Raw genomic sequence first — 13,729 nt, 5'->3', positions numbered from 1 at the left:
GCAAGAAACTCGGTGGCGTCTAACTGAGTCGTTAATTTCATCTTCACGAGAAAAGATCTCCTTAAAGAATCATTGCATTGATACTCACATCTAAACTAGATCACATTATTGACTTCTCTTTACTTCAAATGTCGCAATAGCTCACCTTCTCCACTCTTTGCGAATTACAATACTAAAAGCCATAGTATCGTGCGCTACGGCGCCTTGAACACTATCCATGAAAGTATGCAATCGCCACACCACCGCGTATCCCAATCAAGGAATCGCCAGTAAGTGCCCGGTTTCCGAATGCAAGCTATTCGATTTCATGGGGAAACTCATTGTCCCAATTTATTTTAACTCTGCACAAGAGTCATCAATGATTCTTTACTAAACGGATTACTTGATTCCAAAACTGGTTTATAACGTCATGACGATTATCACAAAAGAGAACCAGAAAACAAAAGAACTAATCACAAGACTTGGCATCTAACTGAACTTAAAAACAATTTTTTTTTTTTTTTTGTTAAGGGTATGTGGTTAACTGTAACTGTGCGGTGTCTATGACAGTAAAACTCGTTTGACATCGTCGCGTCACGGCCATTCTGACGCGCGACCGTCCTCGGGAGCTAGTACTGATCAAGCACAAACAATCCCTAACCAATGCTGTACACCGCAGTTGAAGACAAAAAGAAACAAGGTATTCGCACATGGGTTTAATGTAGGTAGGTACCAGAAAATCCGATTATTGGTTCCATTTAGCTCAAACACATCCAGTGCTATCGAAGGATAACCCCATCCAAGCACACGATATGTCCCGCCAGTATGTGTAACAATGCGTGCCACAGCACTGCCAGAGAGTAGCCCTAGCCACGTACGTACAATACGCACTATTACACATAATCTAAACCACAACACATTATCAGAGAGTTGCCCTGACTTAATGTGCAGCGTCACGACACACGTAACCAAATAATCGTAAAAATAATCTAATGTGGGTAATCCACTTCTGATTTCGCCGCTTCTAATGATTATTAAGATTGAAGCATGATCTAACCACTAGTAAACCTGGATAATAACTAAGCGGATACGTCAGGATAGCAACCTTTAGATTAACCGAGCCTTCGTGGGCGTACTAACGATATTCTTGGACTATCAAGTGATATAGTGTGATTGTAACGGTTTCAGTAAATACTTTGAGAGTGTCTTTGCCAAACCAGCAAACTCTTACGACGCGATGAGTGACTCTAACTTGAGCTATAACGAGTCAATCTGCAAAATCACCATTGAAGAGAATAATGTACCCAAGCTTCTCAAAATTCTGAAAACTAACAAGGGAGCCGGTAGTGATGGTATTCCACCTATTTTCCTGAGCAAGTGTGCTTCAAATCTGGCGAAACCTCTCACGATCATCTTTAACCACTCCATAAACGTCTACGGTAGTTTCCCAGACATCTGGAAAGAAGCGCTGATAGTCCCCATCCACAAAAGCGGATCTAAAACTCAAATAGAGAATTACCGACCTATCTCTATCCTCAACGTAATGAGCAAGTTGTTCGAATCAGTTATTTACTCTTACATATCTCCAATCATTTCGAGATCTATCCCCTACGAGCAGCATGGATTTATAAAAAACCGTTCCACTGTCACCAACTTAGCGGTCTTCACGGACTATGTCACGGAGTATGGATGAGAGACACCAGGTGGATGTGATCTATACGGATTTCGAAAAAGCTTTCGACCGTGTGGATCACGTGATTCTGCTTCACAAGCTAAGCATTCTAGGAATAAATGGCAACTTACTCCGATGGCTAACTTCATATATAAAAACCCGTATGCAGGCTGTAGTAACAGGCAGCGCTAGAAGTAACTTTATAACCATTCCATCAGGGGTCTATCCTAGGTCCCCTCCTATATAATGCCTATCTATATGATATTGGTAGCTGTTTCAGCCATGGACAATATTTAATATTTGCTGACGATAAGAAAATTTTCCTTAAAATACGTTCCCTTGAGGATTGTTATCGGCTACAAGAAGACTTAAACGCCCTGAGTGATTATTATGTCAGGAATAGAATTACCGTTAACGTTAAAAAATGTCACCACATAACTCTTTCTCGTAAAACTAGCTCTATATCCTTCGACTATCATATAAACGATGTAAACATAGCTAAAGTCAAAACCGTCCGAGACCTGGGTATTAAAATGTCAATTTTAATACCCATTTACTTAATAATTTAATAATTTTAATAATTTACTAAACTATCGATGAATGAGCATGTCGAAGTCGTAGCGGATAGAGCTTACAAACAACTAGGTTTCATTAAACGCGTTACACGTATTTTCAGTAATATTGAATGTATAAAAACCCTGTATTTTGCATATGCTCGTAGTATTCTCGAATATGGGTGCAACATTTGGTCACCGTATTACATTATACCTACTCAAAGATTAGAACCAATACAAAAACAATTTCTTAAGTACCTGGCGTTTAAAGAATTCAAAAATTTAGCAGTTATAAAGAAGCCTGTTCGCATTACAAAATTGACTCACTGGAACTTAGAAGAAACCAAAGTGACATGATGTTGCTACAAGCTATTTTGACTGGACAAATTGACTGTCCTAGCCTGCTGTCAGCTTTCTCACTCAACGCTCGCTCCTTTAGGCCTCGTAAACCTCAGCTACTTTGCGTACCGAAATCCAATACAAACTACGCCCAAAACTCCGTACTTCTACGCCTGGCGCGAACTTACAATAAAACTTACTCAGATTTTGACCTTTTCCACCAATCAGGCGTGAACCGTTTCACAATCAAGAGGTGTTGTCAGAACGAGCGCCTCGACAATAGCAACTCGCAACGCACTGTTTTATAATGCTGGCGACCGGACCGTCCCTACCGTCCCTGATTCATGGATTGTCCGATATTGTTCGTGCTCGCCTTCGTTAATCAGCGCCGACATGGCCATTCTGACCACAGGTCGCCCTCGACCTGCCAAAGAAAAAAAAAAGAACACAGTACCGTTGTACGAAACAGATTACGCACGGAAGCCCTCATCCTCGTTGGACACGACTAATAGTGAAAGTAAGGAGGCCCCTGTCCTCAACTTACGTCACAAAACACAAAAGTAAGGAGGCCCCTGTCCTCAACTTACGTCACACACACAAACGTCACAAAACACAGAAGTAAGGAGGCCCCTGTCCTCAACTTACGTCACACACACAAACGTCACAAAACACAGAAGTAAGGAGGCCCCTGTCCTCAACTTACAAAACACAGAAGTAAGGAGGCCCCTGTCCTCAACTTACAAAACACAGAAGTAAGGAGGCCGCTGTCCTCAACTTACGTCACACACACAAACGTCACAAAACACAGAAGTAAGGAGGCCCCTGTCCTCAACTTACGTCACACACACAAAAGTCACAAAACACAGAAGTAAGGAGGCCCCTGTCCTCAACTTACAAAACACAGAAGTAAGGAGGCCCCTGTCCTCAACTTACAAAACACAGAAGTAAGGAGGCCCCTGTCCTCAACTTACGTCACACACACAAAGCGGCAATATTAAGATTTTGAAAAAGTGCAGATTACCTGTAGCTTTCACCTCCTGGACTTGAATCAGATGTCCTTGTCTTTGTCACCATTAACCACTCATGCATGCATTTATGATAAAGCATGGATTTATGAAAAACCGTTCCACTGTCACCAACTTAGCGGTCTTCACGGACTATGTCTTGCGGAGTATGGATGAGAGACACCAGGTGGATGTGATCCATACGGATTTCGAAAAAGCTTTCGACCGTGTGGATCACGTGATTCTGCTTCACAAGCTAAGCATTCTAGGAATAAATGGCAACTTACTCCGATGGCTAACTTCATATATAAAAACCCGTATGCAGGCTGTAGTAACAGGCAGCGCTAGAAGTAACTTTATAACCATTCCATCAGGGGTCTATCCTAGGTCCCCTCCTATATAATGCCTATCTATATGATATTGGTAGCTGTTTCAGCCATGGACAATATTTAATATTTGCTGACGATAAGAAAATTTTCCTTAAAATACGTTCCCTTGAGGATTGTTATCGGCTACAAGAAGACTTAAACGCCCTGAGTGATTATTATGTCAGGAATAGAATTACCGTTAACGTTAAAAAATGTCACCACATAACTCTTTCTCGTAAAACTAGCTCTATATCCTTCGACTATCATATAAACGATGTAAACATAGCTAAAGTCAAAACCGTCCGAGACCTGGGTATTAAAATTGACGCTAAACTATCGATGAATGAGCATGTCGAAGTCGTAGCGGATAGAGCTTACAAACAACTAGGTTTCATTAAACGCGTTACACGTACTTTCAGTAATATTGAATGTATAAAAACCCTGTATTTTGCATATGCTCGTAGTATTCTCGAATATGGGTGCAACATTTGGTCACCGTATTACATTATACCTACTCAAAGATTAGAACCAATACAAAAACAATTTCTTAAGTACCTGGCGTTTAAAGAATTCAAAAATTTAGCAGTTATAAAGAAGCCTGTTCGCATTACAAAATTGACTCACTGGAACTTAGAAGAAACCAAAGTGACATGATGTTGCTACAAGCTATTTTGACTGGACAAATTGACTGTCCTAGCCTGCTGTCAGCTTTCTCACTCAACGCTCGCTCCTTTAGGCCTCATAAACCTCAACTACTTTGCGTACCGAAATCCAATACAAACTACGCCCAAAACTCCGTACTTCTACGCCTGGCGCGAACTTACAATAAAACTTACTCAGATTTTGACCTTTTCCACCAATCAGGCGTGAACCGTGTCACAATCAAGAGGTGTTGTCGGAACGAGCGCCTCGACAATAGTGCGCGTGGCTTCGCAACGCACTGTTTTATAATGCTGGCGACCGGACCGTCCCTACCGTCCCTGATTCATGGATTGTCCGATATTGTTCGTGCTCGCCTTCGTTAATCAGCGCCGACATGGCCATTCTGACCACAGGTCGCCCTCGACCTGCCAAAGAAAAAAAAGAACACAGTACCGTTGTACGAAACAGATTACGCACGGAAGCCCTCATCCTCGTTGGACACGACTAATAGTGAAAGTAAGGAGGCCCCTGTCCTCAACTTACGTCACAAAACACAAAAGCAAGGAGGCCCCTGTCCTCAACTTACGTCACAAAACACAAAAGTAAGGAGGCCCCTGTCCTCAACTTACGTCACAAAACACAAAAGTAAGGAGGCCCCTGTCCTCAACTTACGACACAAAACACAAAAGTAAGGAGGCCCCTGTCCTCAACTTACGTCACAAAACACAAAAGTAAGGAGGCCCCTGTCCTCAACTTACGATACAAAACACAAAAGTAAGGAGGCCCCTGTCCTCAACTTACAAAACACAGAAGTAAGGAGGCCCCTGTCCTCAACTTACGTCACACACACAAACGTCACAAAACACAGAAGTAAGGAGGCCCCTGTCCTCAACTTACGTCACACACACAAACGTCACAAAACACAGAAGTAAGGAGGCCCCTGTCCTCAACTTACAAAACACAGAAGTAAGGAGGCCCCTGTCCTCAACTTACAAAACACAGAAGTAAGGAGGCCCCTGTCCTCAACTTACGTCACACACACAAAGCGGCAATATTAAGATTTTGAAAAAGTGCAGATTACCTTTAGTACTGCGTAGCTTTCACCTCCTGGACTTGAATCAGATGTCCTTGTCTTTGTCACCATTAACCACTCGTTTCCAGATATTCCAAGCTTTGGTAATTGATTCACGTATCTCCAAGAGTTTTGGCTCGACCTTGCAACAAGCCAGCTATTTTCTTCGATGTGGTTAGTTGGAGCTGAAGAGGCTCCACGGTTCATCCCGCTTCTGATGTCGGATTGAGCCGAGGATTGTTTAAGAATTGATGAAGGCAGGCGGAGATCCTTAGGGTCTGCTTCGATCACTAGGCGATCTTCAGACGTGTTAAGAACAATACTTCCGTTTACTGCATGTCACAACTACCAGCGTAACTAGGTAAACCTAACCTAACCTACCTAGACCGGCTCCTCCACCCCTTACACCGGTCCCAAACCAACCATCTAACCTAACCACCACAATAACAACTCGTTTAACCAACAGAACCACTTTAGGTAACCACTACTCTAAAACCTACAGTACGACAGACTATTCCTACTGAGAAGTGTCCTCGGCAACAACCGGACGAATAATGCCTCGCTACGCACAGCGTGTCTGATTTTATAGTCCAACGACGACAGTGGGGAGATGACGTAATGCTCAGTGAGCAAAGTATTGACAGCTAAAAGTCGGTACCGCCGACATGTACGTTCGTTCTTTTTTTCTGATATACTTTCGAGGCATCTGAAAATGAGCAGTAAATTGGTTTAGTTTTTGACAAATTATCTAGTCAGGGGTAATTACGGACGTCCGTATTCACCCCAACGAGCTTGTCCGCAATTAACCCAACCAGATCCAAAAAAAAAAGTTGGCAATAATTTGTAGGTAACAAAATTTCTCATCGAAAGTTATTTGTGTAATCTATTCTATATGAACGAGGCAATCGATAGAAAATATAGCTTTTTATTGTCACTTATTTTACAGACATAACACTCAAAATAGTAAACACTAAAAATTAGATCAAACCTCACAAAAACATTTGAGTTTATTTACCTTAAAAAAGGTGCACAGCCTTCCGTCGCGAATGTTTCCCTGGCACTGAAGATGGCGGAAAGTAACTAGTGATCATGGTGGACGGGCACGGGGGAAAGGGATTGAGCAGATATCTGCTAGTCCGTATTTACCCCGTGTCCGCAATTCCCCCATCGTCCCCTATACTAAATCTAATGAGAACAAAATTATCTAATTTCATAAATGTTTGGAGGGGATAAAAACGATATCATCCGAAACAATATTTCAAGAATAAAATGTAGGCTAATGCCTTCTGCACAGTTGCAACTTTATACTCTATCGCTCGATACGGAGTGGCGAAGCGGCGTGAAACATTTTTGGAAATGCCTAGTCGCGCGTTTTGTCATTAGACGTTGACCCTGACGATTCAGATAAGTGATTCGGGAGGTTGAGGGTTTGATCCCGGGTACGAACCTGCCTGCTAGAGCATAGGTCTCTTCTCAGAATGAGAAGGGTTTGGCCACAAGTCACTACGCTGGCCAAGTGCAGATTAGCAGACACCGTTGAGAACATTATTAGAATTCTCAGGCATGCAGGTTTCCTCACGACATTTTCTTTCACCGTTTAGGCAAGTGAGATTTAATGGCTAAGAACGCACATAACTCCGAAAAGTTAGAGGCACGTGTCCAAGCCTCCCACGCCTTTTTTCCCTTATTTAAAACTAACTCATGCACACGACTTTTTCCGCACGGACTCAATTTTACCCCTTTAGGGATTGAATTTTCAAAAATATTTTCTTAGCGCATGTCTAGTGATAAATCATTGATAAATAGCTATCTGCATACCAAATTTAAGCCCGGTCCGTGCAGTATTTTAAGGCATGTTTAGGCCGCGCTCTCACAAAAATCAAAAATTTTATGATTTCAAGCGCTAAATTAACCATTATAGGATAAACTTTCACATTATTGAATACAATATGTTTAAAATGAACCAATTTTTCGTATTGACATTTAATGTATCATATTTAAAAAGACTATTTTGTTTATTGCGTAGCTACTTATTGCAATTTGGAGTGATGTTTATTATTATTTTTATGTTAGATCAAATAATTAATGGATTGTTACCAAAACTATATAAATAGATTTGTTAACGAACATAGTTTTTATTTTCACATAAATTTTTGAATGAAGTTATACTTTATTTAATACAATAAATCTTACATCTTATATCTTACAAGTTAAACTTGGCATATATAATTTGCAATAATTGGCAACAGTTCTTTTTTTTACTCATTAATGTGATTAAAAATCCATATTTCAATACATTATGTGTCAATAAGACTATATTTCTGATATTTGAATATTTTTTTCCACTAAATCAGATGATTTCTAAGGACAGTTTTAGGGCTTCAAAGTTGAGTCTGTTATTATTTTCTTTAAAACTAGGCGCGGAAGATTGATCACTATAAAATAAATAAAATAGTTTTTCCAAAAGTGTTACAATAACTGTCAATACGAAAGATTGATTTATTTTAAACATGTATTCAATTACGTGGAAGTCTTTCCTATGGTGGTTAATTTGGAGCTCGAAAATTTTTTGGTTTAAATGTAAGCGCGCCCTTAAGCTGTGCATTGATAGATCAGTCAGTCACTCACCTTTTCCTTTTAAACATATTTAGACCAACTTTTTCGTGCGACTTTTTATTTAGTGGCAAACTAATAGAGTGTTATCAATGCGTGTTTTAGATTGAAGGTGCATTTATGATGGGATTGGGTTATTGGACGAGCGAGAACTTGATTTACGACCCTAAAACCGGAGAATTGGTAACGAACCGGACATGGATGTACTGGCCTCCGCAATGCTTGGACATCCCACAGAACCTTAATATTTACTTCAGAGACAAGGCATACAGTACTGAAATGATTTATGGATCTAAAGGTAAGTGTGTTAAGACGCACTTTTTATGGTTTCGTACCTCAAAAAGAAAACACCGGTCAAGTGCGAGTCGCGCCTCGCTGTTTTAGGGCTCCGAACATAATTATGAACATCATATTTGGGTGTACTTATTTCTTTTCCGAGCTAGAACGTCGCAATAAACCATGAAAGAAAACCCCAAAAATTGTTCGTTTGTTTTGGTCACAACTTACAAACTATTTTATAAATCATTGTTTTCAGTATATTCTGTTGTTTAAATACAGTATTAGTTTAGTTTTTGAGATAGATCCCGCCAATTCAACAAGCTTTAAATAATGATACTTTAAATTACTCATTTAGTCTACGAGCTAGAGACCTGTAACACGCGGACAGACAGACGGACACACAGACCGATAGACAGATAGACAGACAGACAGACAGCAGAGTGGCATTAATAGGGCTCCACTTTTAGCCTTTGGGTATGGAACTCTAAACAAGTAACCCTTGTAGGATTACTTCGTTGTCTGTCTGTATGTTTGTCTATCGTGTCTATTAAGACACGACATCACATATAGATGGTGCAGTCCGTCAATCACTTGCATTAGTTCTACATAAAAGTGTTAGGTATATCTCGTACAATGGTATTCCGAACTAGTGGTAGATGCTCTTAACGATTCAAAAGTACTTGTAAAAAGTCTAATTGAATCTGTGAATTGAATAAAAATATTTTAAATTTGAATTTGAATTTGATGGTACGGAACCCATCGTGTACGAGTCCGACTCGCACTTGATCGATTTTTCACTATGAGCTGCTAGTATTCAGGTAACTAACTAACTATATTAATGTCTGCTCTGGCTACGAATCCTGTGCATGCCAAACTTGATGGCCAGATTGCAGCCACACGCAATTAATTTTTTTTGTGATCAGGAACGGGTGAGCCGGCTGCGTGCTTGAGCGTCGGACCCACCTTCGCGTTGAGGGCTGCCATAACAGCAGCTCGCGAAGACTGTGGACTGCCAGCCAACGAGTGGTTCCAGATAGGTAGGCAGTTAGAAATGTTCTATTTCACTATAACCGCTCAGCCTTGGTTGTAGTAGTTATTTAACAATAGAGTGAGATACAAGGAACCAAGAGCTTAATTTGCTATAATCCGCTAAACCAGACTAATCTGTATGGTGCAACATGCAGCATGCGATATCCACCGCCCGCCCTACCACTGCTAAACATGCAGGTAAAGCCAGCTACCAAGCAAGCAATACGCTCCACCACCACGCAGCACCACACAAATCCCAATTGGTTCCTTGTATATCATGGACTTCCGCAAAGTAACGCCTGTATTACAACATGTTCTATTCAACATTGAAAAGAGTGAGTTCTTATATTATTCTGTGGCCACTATAGCAAGTGTACGTGTGCACTCACACAAACATAGCCAACTGGTCTTCGTGAAGTACAACATCTGTACCTCATCTCATTGCAAAGCACCATCATCATTTCACGCACGGGTTTCCTCTCATAATGAGAAGGATTTGGCCAAAGTCTACCACGCTGGCGAAAAAAATCTCGTCCGCGCGTTGCTCCGTTCGCGTTGTGACGTGGTTGAAGGACAAACCAACAAACGAACACACTTTCGCATTTATAATAGTAGTAATTTTTTTAATAGACACAGCTCTTATCCATAGGTGGAGCCTTTAGAATGAATTCATTTAACACTTATTTCAATTCAAGAATTAGTTTTTGTATTGAAGCTTATTTTATTTTTTCAGATGGTCCTTTTACCTTGGACAAGATTTGCATGGCTACAGGAACCAAACCGGAACATTTCAAATTTTACTAAACATTTTTATCTCTTGCATTTTTTATTTATTCTAAGTACCTGTACTCTTTATTGTATTAAAGAGTATAAAATTTACTATCAGTTCGTATCTTTGCTCTTATCGAGTAGAACTGACTAGTAGATTATTTTACCTTTTGTTATATTACGATTTTTTTCTTCATTTAATATTCATATTATTTCTTTGTTGTCTCAGGGGTTGCTTACAGTTTTTTTTGTTTTATTTTGTGTATAGTCCTAACACAATGAGATGCCACGGCGGCGTCACTGACTACGCGGCCATGGCTCTGGCTACCTATCATACATATATGAGGTTGCCAAATCAGTAACACAACAGTAGCGAACAAAAACACGCGGTCGTCCGTCCTGGCAATCAGTTGGCCACTGAGTGAAGGAGGGATACTTACTGGTGTACAAAATTCTGACGACTTGGCTACGCGTCACCCAGGTTGCTAAAGTATTCAAGGGGATAGGAGCGTCGGTCGAGGCTTTGCTCCCAAATTGGCGACGTCGCGTCGCTTCAGGCCCATTGAGGCCGTAGCCAACTGAGTAACTGTCGTACATTTCAATACGAATTGTCTGGATACGTAGTCGGTGACGTCGCCATGGCATCCCAGTGTATTAGCGCTCTTATTCAAACATCTTGTTTCTTGTTAAGTATTTGGTAGTGGTTAGACCTTTTATTGTTTTTGTTACATGGTTTTTGGTTTCAACAGTGTTGTCCCATGATTTTGAAACTTTTGATTTGCTGTGATTTGTTGTAATTCTTTATCATTGTTTAATGTTAAACCTGATTGTTATGGCAAAAATAAAATGATGACCTCAAAATATGGTTTTTATTTTAATTTGTTTCTTTAAATTATAATAGTTAATTCTCGCGACTTCAGGTACGTAGATTTAGCTATTGCTTAAATCTCGTGGATTTTTTTTCTGAGAGTGACGCTATAGAGCGTCTTATGGTGCAAGGCAAGGAGGAGGGCACCAGAGGGCGAGGACGTCGCCCATGCGATGGACTGACCAAATTAAGTAGGTATACTGTCATGGGTAGTCCCTTGTATGAGTGTACCAGCCAGCAGGGAGAAGTGGCGAATGCTTGTTTGGCAAATAACATCTGCCCCCAAAGACATCACTTCGTGATGACCACGACCACTCTGCCAGGGTGTTATGACAAAGATCCCGTCTCGGCTAGACCTTCGTTATTTTACAAAAGCTGAAAGTTTCTCTGTGTGAAATGCTAGTTAACTTCCTTGAAAGACATGGGCTATTCTTAATGAACTTGTTCTGTGTTCTGTAGGTCAATGAGAACTATCTTATAGGTTTTAATTCCCTTTTCTTGACAGACACGACAGACAGACAACGAAGTATCCTTATACAGGTTCCTTTTTCCTTTTTGAGGTACGAAGCCATAAAAAGGGTAAAACGCATCATGTGAATAAGTTGTAAATTACATGTTCTGTCTTCGCCGACCTTTATAATGACAAAACTAAGCATAATATTATAATATTATCATTATTACAACCACTTATTTAGTAGCGTTATTAAAGTTATTACGTAATTCCGCTACATACATAGTACTCGTGATTTTCAGACTATTTAAGAATATTATGTAAATAGTAAATACCTATCACAAGATAAAAGCATCTCTTTTAAGACTAGTCAAAAATTCGCAAATCCTCAAAGCAAATAAACCGTTGCAGGTAAAACACAATCATAAAATTTGCAGCCAATGTCGTTCGATAACAAAAGACAAGCCTTCTATTATATAGAACAGGTAGGAACATACTCAGAAAATTGGCACATATTGTATGAAAAGTATATCATACTTATAGAAACCTCAATAACATTTTTGAAGACCTATCCATAGATATTCCACACGTATGGGTTTGATGAAAAAAAATATTTTGAGTTTCAGTTCTAAGTATGGGGAACCCCCAAGATTTATTGTTTTTTTTTTCTAATTTTGTGTGAATATGTTTCACAGAATACATCTACTTACCAAGTTTCAACAGTGTAGTCCTTATAGTTTCGGAAAAAAGTGGCTGTGACATACGGACGGACAGACAGACAGACATGACGAATCTATAAAGGTTCCGTTTTTTGCCATTTGGCTACGGAACCCTAATTACACGTCAAAGATATGCTTTTATCCACTGTAACGCGGTAAGGTGCACATTTTAAATGCTGACTGCGCCACCTTATTATATTGATAATATGATCATCCGTGGATTCCGTGAGACGGAATGACAGTCCTTTAACAAAAAGTATATTTATTTAGATCCAATAAAAAAACAGACATTTTAAGAGAAATATTCGGGGTTCTTTGTTTTTTTAAATAAGATTAAAAATCTTATTTTTCATGATGCACTAGGTGTTTGTTCGCAGACTCCAAATCTTGTTATCTACAGAGGTAAAACAATAAAGATTATTTGCACAACTTAGCATTTTCACTGCACTAAACAGAATTGTTTCATGCATTTCCTCACTAACTCTTTTTCACTCCTGGACTACGGTCATGGACAAGTTGGATAAAGTTACTTTCAGAGTCAATGGTGTCAGCCATTCGGGTATGTATTATTATATAATAATAATATATATAAATATATATAGGTACTTTCTTAAAATTATAAATGCGAAAGTATGTCTGTCTGTCTGCTACCTTATCACGGCCCAACAGTTTAACCGATTCTGACGAAAATTGGTACAGAGTTAGCTTGTATCCCGAGAACGGACATAGGCTACTTTTTATCCCGAAAAATCAAAGAGTTCCCAAGTGATTCCTAAAGACCCATACGCTTAACCAATTTGTATGAAAGGTACCGAGGTAATGTAATTGACATTTTTACCCCGGAAAATCAAATAGTTCCCACGGGATCTTTAAAAACTTAAATCCTCCGTACCTCAAAACGAAAAACGGAACCCTTATAGGATCACTTTGTTGTCTGCCTGTCTGTCCGTCTGTCGTGTCTGTCAAGAACTAAAGGGTACTTCCCGTTGACCTAAAATCATAAAATATGGCAGGTCTTATAGCACAAATCACGGGCACAAATAAAGGAAAAATTCGAAAAACCGTGAATTTGTGGTTACATAACAAAAAAATATTTAAATGTATTTCATTTTCAAAGAAAGATAACTGTACCAATGAAATGGCTTTACCTGTACATTCTAAAACAGATTTTTCTTTATTTTTATAGTTAAGAGTTTTTGATTTATCGTGCAAAAGTACGGAACCCTCGGTGGGCGAGTCTGACTCGCACTTGGACGGGTTTTGACAGTTTAAATGAATTTCGAAAAAATAATAACCTTACAGTTGGCTGTGAAGTCAGCTCCTCCGACACTCTTCTGGAGTACCTTCGCCGGACGTTGGAGCTCCGCGGGAC

At 39.8% G+C, this 13,729-nt stretch overlaps 1 protein-coding gene across 1 annotated transcript in view; it reads left to right on the top strand.

Moving 5' to 3' along the window:
• The window catches only part of LOC123873117 (xanthine dehydrogenase/oxidase-like), a 28,175-nt gene extending 17,005 nt beyond the window's left edge, over positions 1-11,170 (top strand). The window contains exons 15-17 of the mRNA XM_045917826.1: positions 8,349-8,541; positions 9,446-9,559; positions 10,285-11,170. Of these exons, the coding sequence (XP_045773782.1) occupies positions 8,349-8,541; positions 9,446-9,559; positions 10,285-10,355 (378 nt within the window). The 3' untranslated portion in view covers positions 10,356-11,170. The remainder of the gene's footprint in view (positions 1-8,348; positions 8,542-9,445; positions 9,560-10,284) is intronic.
• Positions 11,171-13,729: the final 2,559 nt, after the last annotated feature.

Source organism: Maniola jurtina, chromosome 16, assembly GCF_905333055.1.
Source record: "Maniola jurtina chromosome 16, ilManJurt1.1, whole genome shotgun sequence".
Taxonomy (NCBI): Eukaryota; Metazoa; Arthropoda; class Insecta; order Lepidoptera; family Nymphalidae; genus Maniola; species Maniola jurtina.
This window is presented reverse-complemented; position numbering and strand designations above follow the sequence as displayed.